Here is a 17,583-nt window from a genome sequence, read left to right on the forward strand (position 1 = left end):
GTGCTGTTGTTTAAAATGCCTCCTATTTTGTTTCCAGGGCAGATGGACGTCGATGGTCCCTCGCCTCACTGCCATCCTCGGGATATGGGACCAACACTCCCAGCTCCACTGTGTCTGTATGTGGTATCTCTTTCACTTTAACCTTTGAACCTTCAAAAAAGGAACATTCATTAAGAGCCAGCGGTGGTAGCTGCCATTGCTCTGGTGTTCTCTGTGGCGAGTCCCTATAATATAGGGCTTTCACTCAATAACAACAGCAATACCTTGCATTGACATAGCGCCTTTAATGTAGTAAACATCCCAAGGCTCTTCACAGGAGTATTACCAAAAAATATTTGACACTGAGAGCTACAGAAGGAGATGTTAGGACAGGTGACCAAAAGCTTGGTCAAAGAGGTAGGTCTTAAGGAGTGTCTTAAAGGAGGAGAGAGAGGTTGAGAGTTTTAGGAAGTGAATTCCAGAGCTTAGGGCCTAGGCAACTGGAGGCATGGCCGCCATGGGGGCCAATAGTGGAGCGATGAAAATTGGGGATGCTCAAGAGGCCAGAATTGGAGGAGCGCAGAGATCTTGGATGGTTGTACGGCTGCAGGTGATTACAGAGATAGGGAGGGGTGAGCTTATGACTGCTGGCATAGCACAGGCTCTATGGCACTTCTTGTTTCCCAGCAGGAGTTTGAGATTTCTGCAATGTGACATCTGCAGTGTGTATATATTACATTAAAATGGTATGTCACAGGAATGCAAGAACACAAGAAATAGGAGCAGGAGTAGACGATATGGCCCATTGAGCCTGCTCTGCCATTCAATACAAACATGGCTGATCGTAGGCTTCAACTCCACTTTCCTGCCTACTCACCATATCCCTTGATTCCCTGAGATACCAAAAATCTGTCTATCCCAGCCTTAATTGTATTCAACGATGGGTCAGTATATGATAGACATTATATTGCAGATGTTCCACTTCAGATACAAGGCAGCCTTAGAAAGAGAAGAGAAAAACCAGTTACTTAATATGGGGATCTTCTGATTTCTAGCTGAAACTGACAACCTCTTTCCATTTATTTAACAATAATTAACTTTGAGTGGCCTAACCCGATATCTTCCTGGTAAATGTGCACTGCACTTCCTCCAAGGCCAGTGTATCCTGACTGAAGTAAAGTGTCCAAAACTGAATGTAGCATTCCAGATACGATCTAACCAAAGCTCTACAGAATTAAATCATAATTCCCTGCCCCTTGTATTCCAACCCCCTCGAGATGAAGGCCATCACTCCATTAGCCTTTTTGAAAGCTTTTGGCACCTGTTTTAGATGATTCGTGTACTTGGGATTTCTAAACCTCTTCACTCCTAGTTTCTCACCACTTAATACTCTGAATGATACCGGGATTCAGAGGGTTAAATTATGAGGACATGTTGCATAAACTTGGCTTGTATTCTGTCGAGTTTAATTGATTGATGGGCGGTCTGATTGAGGTGTTTAAAATGTTAAAAGGCTCCGATAGGGTAGATATGGAGAAAGTGGTGGGGGAATCAAGAATGAGGGGAATGAAAAGGTTAAAAGAACCAGCCTATTCAGGAGGGAAATCAGGAAACACTCCTTCACACAAAGAGTAATAGAAAGATGGAATCTCCTCCACTCCTGAAGAGATTATGGTCAGTTGGAGCTGGTAGGACTAAGCTTGATAGATTGTGGTTGGGTAAGGCATGTTGTTGGAATTGGGGTACCGATAAACAATGATCTATTTGAATGGCAGAACAGGCTCGAGGGGCTGAATGGCCTCATCCTGTTCCCATGTTCCTATCTTGGATGGGGAGAACAAAGAATCATGAATCTCAGTGTCAACATTCAGGCTTATACACAACGGTTAGACAATGAGTGAAGTGTTGCTAATTTCTGGAGCATGCCTTGTCTTTTCTCATACCTGTGTTTTGTTGTTTACTTTGAAACCTTGCAGTCCTCATGTTCGTCACAGGAGAAGCTTCACCAGTTGCCCTTCCAACCTACGGTGGATGAACTGCATTTCCTGTCCAAACACTTTGGCAGCACCGAGAGCATCACTGATGATGACGGGGGGCGGCGCTCACCAGCAGTGCGTCCACGCTCTCGGAGCCTCAGGTCAGTACTTGCGCTCAGTTCCACCATCTTGGAATCTCCAGTGGTTGGGGGGGTCGGCAGGTTGCGTCATTTTGACCATAAGTGCAAATCGAGCAACATCGGATCAGTCGCCCCTTAAACCTTCCTCATTGACCAGTAGATGTGAAATTTGGAAATTTTATATAAAAAGAAAGACTTGCATTGATATAGTGACTTTCATGACCTGAGGAGGTCCCAAAGTGCTTTAGAGCCAATGAAGAATTTTTTAGAAGTGTAGACACTGTTGTAATGTAGGAAATGCGACATCAATTTTGCACACAGCAAACTCACACAAACAGCAATTGATAACAACCAAGTCGAAGGATAAATATTGGCCAAGGACACCGAGGAAAGCTCTGCTGCTCTTCCTCGAAATAGTGCCGCAGGATCTGTTGCGTCCACCTGTGTAGTGTCTCATCCAGAAGATGGCACCTCAGACAGTGCAGCACTCCATCAGTACAGCACTGGAGTGCCAGCTCAAGGAATGGTTGATCCAATATCATGCAAAATCAAAATTACCCCTCCATGTAAGAATCTGCTACTGTGTTTTTTTCTGTAATTACGTTCATCTTCCGTTAATTTTTGTCGGCATTTGGATCGGAGATAGTGGTGTTGGGAAGTACACATTATTCACTCAGGATCGAGCATTCCCGTTTAGGGGTATCATGAGCTTTCCCTACTCTCCCCGAACCTCCAAAGTGTGAGACCTGCTATAACTTCCTATTAATTCCATTTCCCACATCAAATGTTACGGGTCTCTCTGAGCAAAATTGTCAATTTAGCCTTAATGATGGCCACTTTTGTACTAGGAACTTTGTTGCGATCGATGCAACTTAGGATCCTCATAGCCGACAGAAGGGACAGAAAAATGGATTATATTTTCCTGTTTTTACGCCTATGTATATTGCATTTCCAAGGTGCAGTGATTAGAGTAACACTGGACAGGGAGGTCTACACACCCCTAAGGGAACCTGGTTGACTTCCCATTCACTAATTTAAATAGATGGAGAGTTGGACAGGCTCCATCTGGGACATGCAATCCTCCACAGCCCAATTTTCCTGTGTCCACCGGGCACTGGGAGATCCAATATGCACCTATGTAGGAACAGGAAAATTGATCTATTTCATCCCCTTCGTCTGGGCAGAATTTCAACCCGGGTCTCATAGGCGCGATTGTTGTAACATACAGATAGGATTTAATCTTCACTGTTGTGTGACAGAGTGAATGGAGGGCTTTGCTGCCTGAACTCGATTTTCCATGCTCCTTTGCTTTGTTTGAGTTTTACATGTGCTTCAGTCACTGTCAGCCTAGCTTCCTCCAAGATATACTTGGTAATGGAATGCATCCATTTTCCGAGCAGCTCGCAGCTGCACACAAGCCAACTGAGTCTTCCTCCCTCAGTGTGAATGAATATTTCAGCACTGTGGGCAGGCAACTGTACTGCTCACTGCTGTGGTGTTGTCTGCTAATTAACAGATTGCACAATTAATTCTCGTTCTGGAAAATAACAAATGTAAATCTGTAATGTGAAGCAGGAAGAATGTCATGGTGACATTGGTGACTCAAGAAGCTCTGTTGTACAAGGTTAAACCCCTGAAAGAAAGGTGCTGGACTTGCTTGGCCCACTGTAGAGGTCCAGGTCAGGTACCTTATAAAGAATTGCATTTATATTGCACCTTTCACAACCAATGAAGTACTTTTCTGAAGTGTAGTCACTTGTTGGAAATGCAGCAATTTAATTTACACACAGCAAGGTCCAACAAACAACATTGTGATAATGACCACATAATCTATTTTTTTCACCCGATGTTGGTTGAAAGATATTGACCAGGAGAACGCCCTGTTCTTCTTTTAAGAAAAGAAGAGACTTTGTGTTTAAGTCTGTTGAGTGGGACTTGAACCCCATGACCCTCTGACTCAAGGGGTGAGAATGCTACTAACTGAGCCACACTCAAGACTGGTGTGACAGTGAGAAAGAGCATGGAAGTTAGTTTCGTTAGGATAAGGCTGCAGTGATGATGATATTCCTGTGCTCCCATAATGGGGACAGTCAACTTGGGACAATATTTTCAGATACTTTGGGCCAACAGTGCAAGAGGGTTGAGGTGGTAAACAACCAATTTAGGATAGTCATTGGGAGCTTTTTCTTTTATACGGAGGCTGATTCCTTGTATTAATGTTCTAGACTCTGGCTCAACAGCCACTCATGATAACGATCTATGCTCTACTAACTCTCAGTCTGAATTAGTGTCCCCCACCCTTTGATCTAGTGATAACTCTGAGTCCGACTACCCACTAGTTACTGAAAAGCCAACCAGTGCAAACTGTCTTTTGCCATTTATTCGCTCGGGGCAGTAAGATGTAGCACATGCAGAGGGTGAAAGGAGACCCATCTGAAGTCAGTGCCAAAAGTAGCTCTTATCCATCGGTTTGCTGGACCGAGACTAACTTGTGGTATTTGACCCGTTGCAGCCCCGGCCGCTCTCCTTCCTGCTATGACAACGAAATAGTGATGATGAACCATGTCTACAAAGAAAGATTTCCAAAGGTAAGGACTGAGATTGGGTCCCATTTATCCATTGTGTTAATAAGAGTCTCAATCATGGAACAGGGGCTTTGCTATGAGCCAAAGGCGAAGGTGGAGGTGGAATAGGGACCTCCAGGCTGCATTAGGGAAAAATGTCACATTAGTGTGTGATTGGGGCAGATTACAGCAATTTTTACTCTGCTTCTAACCATGCCATACCTGACCTTGGAGGGCTTAATGCATCAATGGGTCCCCGTATGAATTATCCCATTACCCAACGCTTACTGGGATGAGCGCAAAATTCATAACAAGAAAAAATGCAATTTAAGGAAAATTTGCTTACAAATAAATGCTCCTATGAAACAATATCCAATATTTAATGAAACTCCATGCAATCTGATTGCACGACTGAGATTCTGATTGCAAAGTTCTCGAGTTTCACTCTTATAGTTTATGATGGCATTTGATGCCTTGCAGTTATTCATGTGAATATATCCAATATCCAATATCTGCCCTGAGGTGAACTAGTGAGATGGCAAATCCACCAATGTAATCATGTTCATTTTCTTGGCAACTGCTGAGGCTATTCATGGGAACTGACTATATTGTAATCTGAAATTATTGGTGCGAATTCTATAATTCTCTCTCTGCCAGACTCTGAGCCTTCGCTTGTACACATGACTGAAGGAACTTGATACCTGCCTCAATTGATAAACATCAATTTTTGACAAAAAAAAAGACTTGTATTACTTGCTATTAAAGGCTGTATTTATTTTCAATCTCACTGCAGTTGCTGCTTGCAGCCAGATAGCGAGAGAGGTTTGGTGCATCTTATTATTGTACTTCAACATTGTGAAACACTTTAATCTTGATAAGGGGAGAGTGTGCTGATAGGTGATGGGGCTGGGATGGAATGGGGGCAGAGAGAGGCTGTGATCGGCAGAAGAGGAAGCCGAAGGCTTGAGGGGTGGGGGGGCGGGGCAGAGCCCTCCTACTCCTCCTGGCTTACAAGGAATGCTGTAAAATGCACTTACGTGGTGGAGCTGGCAGCTCCCGTCTCCCTATTACTGTTGGGGTTCCCGAGCCCTGGGAAACCCAGACGGCAATGGTTACATTTAAATCAGGTCCCCAATTGCACTGTGTGAGTCTGATTTAAATGTATTAATAATACATGTCAGGAAACCCACCTCCTGTTCCCTGTTTAACATTTTTACCCGACCGCCACCCTACCCCCCGCCTCGACTCGCTCACACCCTTAGTGAGGGGGGGGTGTGGGGGGGTGGGGCCGGTGTTAATATCAAGACCTTTGATGAAGCTACATAAATAATACAACATGACATACTGTATAAAGGCTCAAGGGAACAACTTCTCTCGAGCAAATCCTTGAGTGTTGGACTGCCAACTTTGGCCAATCAGAGAGTTTCTGCAGAGTGGTGAGATACTGCTCCCTGGGCGAAGGAAGGCAAATTCTGGATAGACATGTCACTCTGTCCTGCTCTTGCATGTCTTCCTGTGCTCGTTATATTAGTACATAAGAAATAGGAGCAGGAGTAGGCCATTCAATGAGATCATGGCTGATCTTCTACTTCAACACCATTTTCCTGAACTATCCCTGTAACCCTTGATGTTTTTAATATGTAGAAATCTATTGATCTCAGTCTTGAACATACTCAATGACTGAGCCTCCACATCCCTCTGGGGCAGAGAATTCTAAAGATTCACCACCCTCTGAGTGAAGAAACTCCTCATCATCTCAGTCCTAAATGGCCGACCCCTTATTCTGAGACTGTGTCTTGTGATTGGATTGGCTAGTCACAAGGGTCTTTTTATCTGAAGAGCCTTTTTTAAAAAAAAAATTGCTTGAAATAAAAACTATTGAGAGCTGCAAAACAAAAGTTTGGCATTTCTAAACCAAATACTTGGCAAATTGCCAAGTGTTTCTGGTAGAATGCATAATAGATAAAATGCATGTGTTGAATTTAGAGTCATCGTCATAGAGTCGTACAGCATAGAAACAGGCCCTTCGGCCCACCACGTCCATGCCGACCATAATGCCAATCTATACTAATCCCACCTACCTGCATTAATTCCATATCCCTCTATGCCTTGCTCATTCAAGTACCTGTCCAGATGCCTCATAAATGTTGCTACTGTTCCTGCCTCCACCACCTCCTCAGGCAGCTCATTCCAGATACTCACTATTCTTTGTGTGAAAAATTTACCCCTTTGATCCCCTTTAATTCTCCTCCCTCTCACTTTAAATCTATGCCCTCTAGTTTTAGTCACCCCTACCATGGGAAACAGACTCTGGCTATCTACCCTATCTTTGCCTCTCATAATTTTATATAGCTCTATCATGTCCCCTCTCAGCCTCCTTCGTTCCAGGGAAAACAGACCCAGCCTATCCAATTTCTCTTTATAACTCAAGCCCTCCAACCAGTCAATATCCTTGTGAATCTTTTCTGCACCCTCTCTAGCTTAATCACATCTTTCCTGTAGTGCGGCGACCAGAACTGCACACAGTACTCCAAATGCGGCCTAATCAACGTTATATACAAGAAGAATCATAGAGAGATACAGCACTGAAACAGGCCCTTCAGCCCACCGAGTCTGTGCTGACCATCAACCACCCATTTATACTAATCCTACATTAATCCCATTTCCCTCTCACATCCCCACCTTCCCTCAATTCTCCTGTCACCTACCTATACTAGGGGCAATTTACAATGGCCAATTTACCTATCAACCCGCAAAAGGAAACCAGAGCACCCGGAGGAAACCTACGCAGGTCACAGGGAGAACTTGCAAACTCAGCACAGGCAGTACCCAGAACCGAACCCAGGTCACTGGAGCTGTGGTGCTAACCACTGAGACGCCCTAACTGTAAAATGACGTCCCAATTCTTGTACTCAATGCCTCGGCTGATGAAGGCAAGCAGATTTCTTGACAGAAATCTTTGCATCCTCATTGGCTACAGGTGAGGTCCCAGAGGACTGGAGAATAGCCAATGTTGTTCCTTTGTTTAAGAAGGGTGGTAAGGATAATCCAGGAAATTATAGGCCGGTGAGCCTTACGTCAGTGGTAGGGAAACTATTAGAGAGGATTCTTCGGGACAGGATTTACTCCCATTTGGAAACAAACAAACTTATTAGCGAGAGACAGCATGGTTTTGTGAAGGGGAGGTCGTGTCTTACTAATTTGATTGAGTTTTTTGAGGAAGTGACGAAGATGATTGATGAGGGAAGGGCGGTGGATGTTGTCTATATGGACTTTAGTAAAGCCTTTGACAAGGTCCTACATGGCAGACAGGTGCAAAAGGTGAAGTCACACGGGATCAGAGGTGAGCTGGCAAGATGGATACAGAACTGGCTCAGTCACAGAAGACAGAGGGTTACAGTGGATGGGTGTTTTTCTGAATGGAGGGATGTGACTAGTGGTGTTCCGCAGGGATCAGTGCTGGGACCATTGCTGTTTGTATTATATATAAATGATTTGGAGGAAAATGTAGCTGGTCTGATTAGTAAGTTTGCGGACGACACAAAGGTTGGTGGAGTTGCGGATAATGATGAGGATTGTCAGAGGATATAGCAGGATATTTTTTTTTTTAGAGATACAGCACTGAAACAGGCCCTTCGGCCCACCAAGTCTGTGCCGACCATCAACCACCCATTTTCTACTAATCCTACATCCCTACTACATCCCCACCTGTCCCTATATTTCCCTACCACCTACCTATACTAGGGACAATTTATAATGGCCAATTTAACTATCAACCTGCAAGTCTTTGGCATGTGGGAGGAAACCGGAGCACCCGGAGGAAACCCACACAGACACAGGGAGAACTTGCAAACTCCACACAGGCAGTACCCAGGATCGAACCCGGGTTGCTGGAGCTGTGAGGCTGCGGTGCTAACCACTGCGCCACTGTCAGATTGTCAGAGGATACAGCAGGATTATAGATCGGTTGGAGACTTGGGCGGAGAAATGGCAGATGGAGTTTAATCCGGACAAATGTGAGGTAATGCATTTTGGAAGGTCTAATGCAGGTGGGAGGTATACAGTAAATGGCAGAACCCTTAGGAGTATTGACAGGCAAAGAGATCTGGGCGTACAGGTCCACAGGTCACTGAAAGTGGCAACGCAGGTGGATAAGGTAGTCAAGAAGGCATACGGCATGCTTGCCTTCATCGGTCGGGGCATAGAGTATAAAAATTGGCAAGTCATGTTGCAGCTGTACAGAACCTTAGTTAGGCCACACTGAGACTATTGCGTGCAATTCTGGTCGCCACACTACCAGAAGGACGTGGAGGCTTTGGAGAGGGTACAGAGGAGGTTTACCAGGATGTTGCCTGGTCTGGAGGGCATTAGCTATGAGGAGAGGTTGGAAAAACGCGGATTGTTTTCACTGGAACGACGGAGGTGGAGGGGGCGACATGATAGAGGTTTACAAAGTTATGAGCGGCATGGACAGAGTGGATAGTCAGAAGCTTTTTCCCAGGGTGGAAGAGTCAGTTACTAGGGGACATAGGTTTAAGGTGCGAGGGGCAAAGTTTAGAGGGGATGTGCGAGGCAAGTTGTTTACACAGAGGGTGGTGAGTGCCTGGAACTTGCTGCCAGGGGAGGTGGTGGAAGCAGATACGATAGTGACGTTTAAGAGACATCTTGACAAATATATGAATAGGAAGGGAATAGAGGGATATGGGCCCCGAAAGTGCAGAAGATGTTAGTTTCGGCAGGCATCAAGATCGGCGCAGGCTTGGAGGGCCGAATGGCCTGTTCCTGTGCTGTACTGTTCTTTGTTCTTTGTTTGTTCTTTGTTCACCACCCTGTCTACCTGTGTTGCTACTTTCAGGGAACTATGTACTTGCACCCCAAGGTCTCTCTGCTCAACAACACTCCCCAGGGCCCTGTCATTCACTGTATATGTCCTACCCTGGTTGAACTTCCCAAAATGCATCACTTTGCACTTGTCTGCGTTCAATTCCATTTGCCAATCCCTTGCCCACTTTCCCAGTTTATCTATATCTTGTTGTAACCTTAGACAACCTTCTTCACTGTCCACTATATCACCAATTTTGGTGTCATCTGCAAGCTTACTAATCATGCCCCCGACATTCACATCCAAGTCATTAATATGTATGACAAACAACAGAGGGCCCAGCACCGATCCCTGCGGCACACCACTGGTCACTGGCCTGCAATCTGAAAAACAACCCTCCACTACCACCCTCTGCCTCCTATCACCAAGGCTATTTTGTATGCAATTTGCTAGCTGACCCTTGATCCCATGTGTTCGAACCTTCTGGACCAGCCCACCATGCGGGACCTTGTCAAAGGCCTTGCTAAAGTCCATGTAGACAACGTCCATCGCCCTGCCCTCGTCAATCCTGTTGGTCGCCTCCTCAAAAAACTCAAATCAAATTCATGAGACATGATTTCCCACGCACAAAGCCATGCTGACTATCCCTAATCAGACCTTGCCTTTCCAAATGCATATAAATCCTGTCTCTCAGAATCCCTTCCAATAACTTTCCCACCACTGATGTAAGGCTCACCAGCCTGTAGTTCCCTGGCTTATCCCTCCTGCCGTTCTTAAATAAAGGCACAACATTAGCTATCCTCCAGTCTTCCGGTACCTCACCCGTGGCTAATGATGATACAAAAGTCTCTGCCAGGGCCCCAGCAATCTCCTCCCTTGCTTCCCATGGCATCCTAGGATACACCTGGTCAGGCCCTGTGGATTTATCCACCTTAATGCGCTTCAAAACCTCCAACACCTCCTCCTTTGTAATGTTGATATGCTCCAGGATATCGCTGTACCCTCCCTTGAACTCGCTAGCTTCCATGACCTTCTCCACGGTAAATACAGACGAGAAGTATTCATTTAAGACCTCGCCATTTCCCGTGGCTCCACACATAGATTACCACACTGATCCTTAAGGGAACTTGCTCTCTCCCTAGCTACCCTTTTACTCTTAATATACTTATAGAATCTTTTAGGATTCTCCTTTATTTTATATGCCAGGGAAATCTCATGGCCCCTTTTCGCCCTCAATAGAAAAAAAATTGAAATTAGAATAGGCCTAACTCTGAATTGTCGTGTTTTTTGAAGATTTTTTAAACAATAATTTTGTCAGTAAAGTCATCCTTAAAACAAATTTTAACTTAAGATGCGTAGAATTAGGACAATGTTTGCAGCTATTGATTCTTGTGATTAAAACAAAGCTGCTAATAGCACATTTAGAACAATTTATCGTCTCAGCTATATTAGAAACAATTATGGTCGCAACCATAAAACCTGTTCCATGAATCAAAGGCATTATCTATTACCATGGTGCAGCTATATCAGTCAAACAAGTTTATTTAGAGCACAATGATGTTTCTCATTAAAATAATAATTTGAAACCGTAAAGTGCAGCATAACGATTAGCGTTCTATCCCTATATTAAAAACACGACTCTTACGTTCTTAATTTTTTAGGCGTTTTTCATGTTAATGCAACCCAACTGCAAAAGGTTGGGAACCGCTAATGAGATGTTAAAGAGCCGTGTGTGGCTTCGGAGCCACAGGTCACGGACCTCGGGACTCCCTTGGGTCGAAGGAGGAGTGTATGAGGAATGTTGAACTATTGATAGAAAGATTAACAAAGTTTCTTTTTTTTAGTAATGTAGGCACTCCATCTTGGCATTAACAAGTGTGGTTTGACCAGGCTTGGTTGGCATGGTGGGGGCAGGGGAGGGCGGAGGGGTTGAGAGTGGTGACAGGTACAAAGCTGGCGGTGGTGGATTGGCCATCCCACCCGTGAACCCCACAGTTTCTCTGTTCAGTGGCTGGCAGATGCCACATATTCACAGTGTCCTCAGCGGGTAAAGTGACGGACAAACGCATCCCAAAGGGAGCGAGAGGGACTCTTGGTAAATCTCCTGCTGCACCCCGCCACCAGCTCATCCCACAGTACCAGAACAGCACTGATCTGCGTTCTGTTTCAGAGGCACCATGCATAGAGATTGTGGGATACAGGTGATAGTTAACATTTACAATGTCACTAAAACTGAAATTCATGAATTTATTACAGTGGGCGCTCTACCCAGAATGGGTATGAATTTAAAGTGGGCAAATGGAGTTGAGGTACAGATCAGTCACAATCTGATTGAATGGCGGAACAGACTCGTGGGACTGAATGGCCTAGTCCTGTTCCCAATGTCTGTACCCATACAAGCACTGAAAACCAGAAACACTGTTATGAGGAAAAAGCATGGTATATCAATAAGATTTAACTAGCCCAAAACCAATTCCTAATCAAGGGCTGGCCAAGGAAGGAGTGCCCATCTCGCTCTCTCTTTGACACCGGGCCACAAATGTATAGTTCTTGCGTTAAAGACCAGTCTTTTTGCACAGGACACCTGCTAGCAGGCACCTAGCTGCTGAATAGATGGAGCTCCTTGAAATGAATGCTTAAGGTTACTTAAGCAGGAATTTCTTAACAGTGGGGATTTCAAGTCGGTGCTTGAAAACCTAACACCTAACCTTTAGATCACGTGAGTCCCCGCAGTAAGTTTTACACTTCTGAAACAATTGAATTCCTCTTTAAACAGAGGCCAATCTTGCATGTAATTCCTTCTGTAGGCCACTGCACAGATGGAGGAGAGGCTTCAGGAATTCTTCACGGTCAATGCTCCAGAGAATGTGCTCCCGTTGGCTGATGGAGTCCTCAGCTTCATCCACCACCAGATCATCGAGATGTCCAGGGATTGCCTGGATAAGTCGCATGAGGGGCTCATCACCTCGCGGTACTTCTATGAGCTGCAGGAGAACCTAGAGAAGCTGCTGCAGGACGTGAGTCAATCCACGTGTCGCTAAGCACGCGGGAATCTATCGGTCAAATGTCTACCTTCGAGGCGCAAGTTGGCGAGCGAGAGGCCATTGTGTTGCTAATGTTGCAAATCAGTCCTAGAACTAGTTCTAGAAAAACGATTGGAAATATTTGCCGCACCCCACCCCGCCGCCCCTACAACCAATGAGATTCTTTATTTTTGACAGCATCTGGTTACCTTTCCGCTAACATACCCCTTTATTGTGGAGCTCTGCAGAGGGACCTGAAAATTAGGAAGGGCATGATCCTAGTTATTTAACTGAAAGATGTCAGTAAAGTAAATGTGAACAGGCAATTTGACTGGGTGTAGAATTAGAGGGTACAGGTTTAAAATGATTGAACCAGAAGAGAGACTAGAGGTTATAACCACCTCCCCACATATATACACACACACACACACACACACACACACACGCACACATCCATATATATATATATATAGATATAGAGACAGAGAGAGTCCCAGCAAAAACAGTTGAGATCATTCACTCTTTTAAATAGGAGCTTGAAAAATATGTGAATATAAATAAATAGCAGTGATTGGTGTAGACTAAGATGATCACGCAGTCCATAAAAAGCAAAGAAAGGTTTGTATTTCTATATTACTTTATCACATCTTTCAGGAATGTCCCAAAGGACAATAAATTACTTTGAAGTGAAATCATTGTTGTCATGTAGGAAAACACAACAGCTATTTAGCTCACAGCAGTAGTTCACAAACAGCAATGAAATGAATGGCCACTTGTTTTCTGAGACATTGGTTGACGTAGAATTGTTGGCCAAGACATTAAGAGAATTTCCCGCTCCTCCTTGAATAGTGCAATAGGATCTTTAACTGATTATTTGAAGGGCAATTCCTGTAAGAATGAGACACTGGCTCCATAACCACACTTCTAAATATGGCTTCAATTCTGGAGTGGGGTTTGAACTCACAACTTGAGGCAGAAATGAGAGTGCCACTAACTGAGCCCAGCTGACACAATGGCTCTTGTGCTAGTGGAGTGGGATGGGTGAGATGGGGCGATCAGGGAGGGATGAACAGTGTGGTTCAGCCATGATCTAATTGAATGGCGGAGCAAACCTGAGGTGCTGAATGACCTAGTTCTGTTCCTATGTGGCATTGATAATTGTTCTTGCATTTGTTTAATAACCTTTGGGCCTCAGGGAGTATTTATACAGAATTCTCCAGCAGGAAAGTAACTGATAAAGTCCCTCACAGGATAGGTTTTGCTTGGACTGTGGAAGGTGCTTAATGATTTAAATTACTCTTTTTCTTGTTCTAACTTTGGAATTTTGTATATACTGTATGTCGGAGCACCAGTTATGGGGAGACATGCCCGTTCTTCCTTTCACCGAGTTCCTTATTTCAGACATATTCTATAACAAAGCATTTGAGGGTAGTTGGCTGCACAGTGTGGGACAACTGGATGAGTAGATTCAGCCACTCACACAATTCCTGTCATCTAGCCTAAGACGACGTGGGTGTCGTCATGAGAGTAGAATGCAAGGGCCACATGATCACTTTTTTTTAAAGTTCTAAACAAATACATGGCCAATATTTACAGCATTCATCTCAAGCTGCCTGCACCTTTAATTCATGCCTCGTCTGATTCATAGAATTTTACAGCATAGAAGGAGGCCATTCATCCCATTGTGTCTGTGCCGGCTCTTTGAAAGAGTTTCCACTCTGCTCCACTTCCCAATGCAAAAATCCACTTTCCAAAGGAAAACTCAGAAAATAATGATCTTTTCAACAAACCAAACAAAATGGTAAAGATTTGAATTAACTTTAATATCCATCTTACTATTTGATTCTATTTGATTATTTTTGACTATCAGTCAGTACTAGTAACATCATTGGGTGAACTGACTGGGATGGTTTTCAGACAAGGAGCTGAGTTAGCATTAGGGACGCTCTTGTTTCAGTTGCATGCGTTCATCATGACCCTTGCCAGAACCAGTGTATCACAGTTCAGTTGGATTACAAACAATATCTCTGACTCCCTCCAGGCACATGAACGGTCCGAGAGTTCAGAGGTCGCCTTTGTGACACAGCTGGTGAAAAAACTCCTGATCATCATTGCACGACCAGCACGTTTACTAGAGTGCCTGGTAAGCCATTTTGCTTTGTACAAATCTGATGTGAATGTTCCAGTTCCCAAAGATACTATACCCAGTGATTCATTCAAGCACCACACCAAAATGGAGCCTATGGCGTTACTCTGGACTGTTTGCTCTACAAATGTTTGCCGGCAATTTTGTGACCCATAGCAAGCCTAAGTCATGTAGCTTGCATGTAGATCACGTGTAAATGACAAATAGGTCACATTTAAATCTTCACGTGTAGATTCGTTAGCATGCTTATCACCTGTAAACAGCAAGTGGTAATCTCTAAGAGACTGTCCATTTTACTCAGGATTTTGCCAATCTGGCTGCCGGCTGTGTGCAGTTAATTCAAGATTTATATCAACAATTTGCATTTATAAAGTGCCTTTAATGTAGTGACATGGCCCAAGGCGCTCCAGAGGAGCGTATTCAGACAGGAATTGACAGCAAGCCAATGAAGGTGACATTAGGACAGGTGGTCAAAGAGCAGCTTTTAAGCAGCCACCTTAAAGGAGGAGAAAGAGGTGGAGAGGTCTAGGGAGGAATTTCTATGGCTTATGCTCCAGGCAGCTGAAGGCACGGTCCCCAATGATGAAGCAAAGGAAATCAGGGATGCGCAAGAGGCCAGGAGAAGATTTGAGCTTTCTACATGGAGTGTTGTTGTTGCTGCGTCCAGAAGCTGCAATCTTTGCCTCTCGATTTAGCAAGGTAAAAATGTCTTCATATTTGAGCGTTGGGGAATAAGAGCGTTTCTATTTCTCTAATATTATGGCCTTTCTCTGGATTTCAGGGAGTTTATGGAATGGGGAAATTTTTACTGTCCTGACCTCACTTGTTTCGAAAATGCAAGGGAAGCCCTATGATGACTGATACTTAGAATTGTAGACAGAAAGAGGCCATTCAGCCCATCGTGCGTGTGCCAGCTCTTTGAAAGAGAGTTGGTCCCACTCCCCCTGCTCTATCTCCACAGTCCTGCAAAATGCATTCATGTTTCTCAGGTGGGATTTGAATCTTTGCTCTTTGGATTATTAGTCCAGTAACATAAGCATTATTCTACTAAGCCTCTGAATACATTCAGCTCATTTATTTAATTTAATAATGGGGGCAGACAGCTTTCACTGCTGCAAGAACCCTGCTGCATCCATGACCTGTGGCTACCTTGAACTAATCCGTTCATTTACAGAGTCTGGCATCGGCAAGTGAGTTTCCCTCACCCTCCCCCTGCCTCAGTATTGAGTCTCCAAATGCAGCAGCTTAGTACGCAGCAATCCATAAAACAACAAGCCCAACCTGACCTAGTCACCGCGTTCATAATTTGCTCATTCACACATGATCTCACAGCTGGGGCATGAGTGCGGGTACAAGCTAATTTCTGTCAGGGGGGTGCAGTCTAGTGCTGGGAAATACTCTCGATAGGAATGAATAACTGCATTGCCCTGTGGAAAGAACTTGTCTGTGTTTTAGGTTATTAATTCCAAGGCACAGTCGACCTAACAGCCTCCTGTGTCTTCCCGCCCCTCCTACACAGAAAGTTATCTTGATTCTGAGACTGACACATCAGTGTGGCTCGGACTGATAGAGCAATCCTTTGTGTGGTGCAGTAGATGAATCCTGATTGTTCAAGCAACACTAGTGTACTGCACACCCAAGTGTGAAATTCACATATGGAGCAAAAGACAACATTAATTCACACTTGGGTTATTGGTCTCACTCACAGGAGCCTCAAGGAAAGCTGTTGATGGAAATGTCATTCGGGGAAGCCGGGAAACATTCCTTTAAGGTTTGGGGCTGACGTGCATTGTCATCCTGAATCTACCCCATGCTAACCTGAGAGATACTGGCTGTTTGTAGTGTGAAACCTTCCATTCATCATCACTAAACAAAAACCTGAATTTATATAGCACCTTTATAGAATTATAAAATGGTTACAGCACAGAAAGAGGCCATTCGGCCCGTTGTGTCCGTGGCGGCTCTCAGTAACACCGTCTCAGTTGGCCCCATGCCCCTGCCTTTCCCACATAGCCCGAACAATTTTTTTTCCTTCAGGAAATTATGCAATTCCCTTTTGAAAGCCACGATTGAATCTGTCTCCACCACACTCCCAGGCACAGCATACCAGATCCCAACCACTCTCTGCGTAAAAAGGTTTTTCCTCTGGTTGTCTCTGGTTCTTTTGCCAATAACCTTAAATCGGTGTCGTCTGGCTCTCGACCCTGCCACCAATGGGAACAGTTTCTTCCTATCTACTGTCTAGACTCCTCATGATGTTGAACACTTCAATCAAATCTTCTCTCAATCTTCTTTTCTCGAAGGCAAATGCCCCCAAGGATCGGTAGTATAGTTGTAATGTTACTGAGGACTGGACAATGCTCCGGGAATGTGAGTTCAACTCCCACCATGGCAGCTGGTGAAATTTAAATTCTATTAATGAATAGATCTGGAATAAAAAGCTAGTCTAGTAGTGGCAACCATGAAGCTTCCAGTTTATCATTACAACTGATCAGGTTCACTAATGTCCTTCAGGGAATTAAATCTGCCGCCCTTAACTGGTCTGGCTTACATGTGACTCCAGACCTTCAGTAATGTGGTTGACTATTAACTGCCGTCTGAAACGGCCTAGCAAACCACTCAGTTGTATCAAACCACTACAAAAAAATCAAAAAGCAATAAAACTGGATTGACCACCCGGCATTGACCTAGGCACACCTTGCCCAGTCGACCCTCCTCATTTACATCTGGGGACTTGTGCCGAAATTGGGAGAGCTGTCCCACAGACTAGTCAAGAAACAGCCTGATACAGTCATACTAACTGAATCATACCTTACAGCCAATGTCCCAGACTCCTCTGTCACCATCCAGAGGTAGCAAAACAATGGTATACAGTCAGGAGGAAGAGACCTTGGGAGTCCTGGCCCAATGATGTCTCATGACATCAGACATGC

The 17,583-nt window shown here is 44.5% G+C and overlaps 1 protein-coding gene across 1 annotated transcript in view; it reads left to right on the plus strand.

Moving 5' to 3' along the window:
* LOC137355564 (microtubule-associated serine/threonine-protein kinase 1-like) overlaps positions 1-17,583 on the plus strand; it is a 101,596-nt gene that overhangs the window by 39,569 nt on the left and 44,444 nt on the right. Inside the window, exons 5-9 of the mRNA XM_068020816.1 lie at positions 38-116; positions 1,956-2,116; positions 4,608-4,683; positions 12,289-12,498; positions 14,546-14,647. Coding sequence (XP_067876917.1) covers positions 38-116; positions 1,956-2,116; positions 4,608-4,683; positions 12,289-12,498; positions 14,546-14,647 — 628 coding nt within the window. The remainder of the gene's footprint in view (positions 1-37; positions 117-1,955; positions 2,117-4,607; positions 4,684-12,288; positions 12,499-14,545; positions 14,648-17,583) is intronic.

This window comes from Heterodontus francisci, chromosome 43 (assembly GCF_036365525.1).
Source record: "Heterodontus francisci isolate sHetFra1 chromosome 43, sHetFra1.hap1, whole genome shotgun sequence".
Classification (NCBI taxonomy): domain Eukaryota; kingdom Metazoa; phylum Chordata; class Chondrichthyes; order Heterodontiformes; family Heterodontidae; genus Heterodontus; species Heterodontus francisci.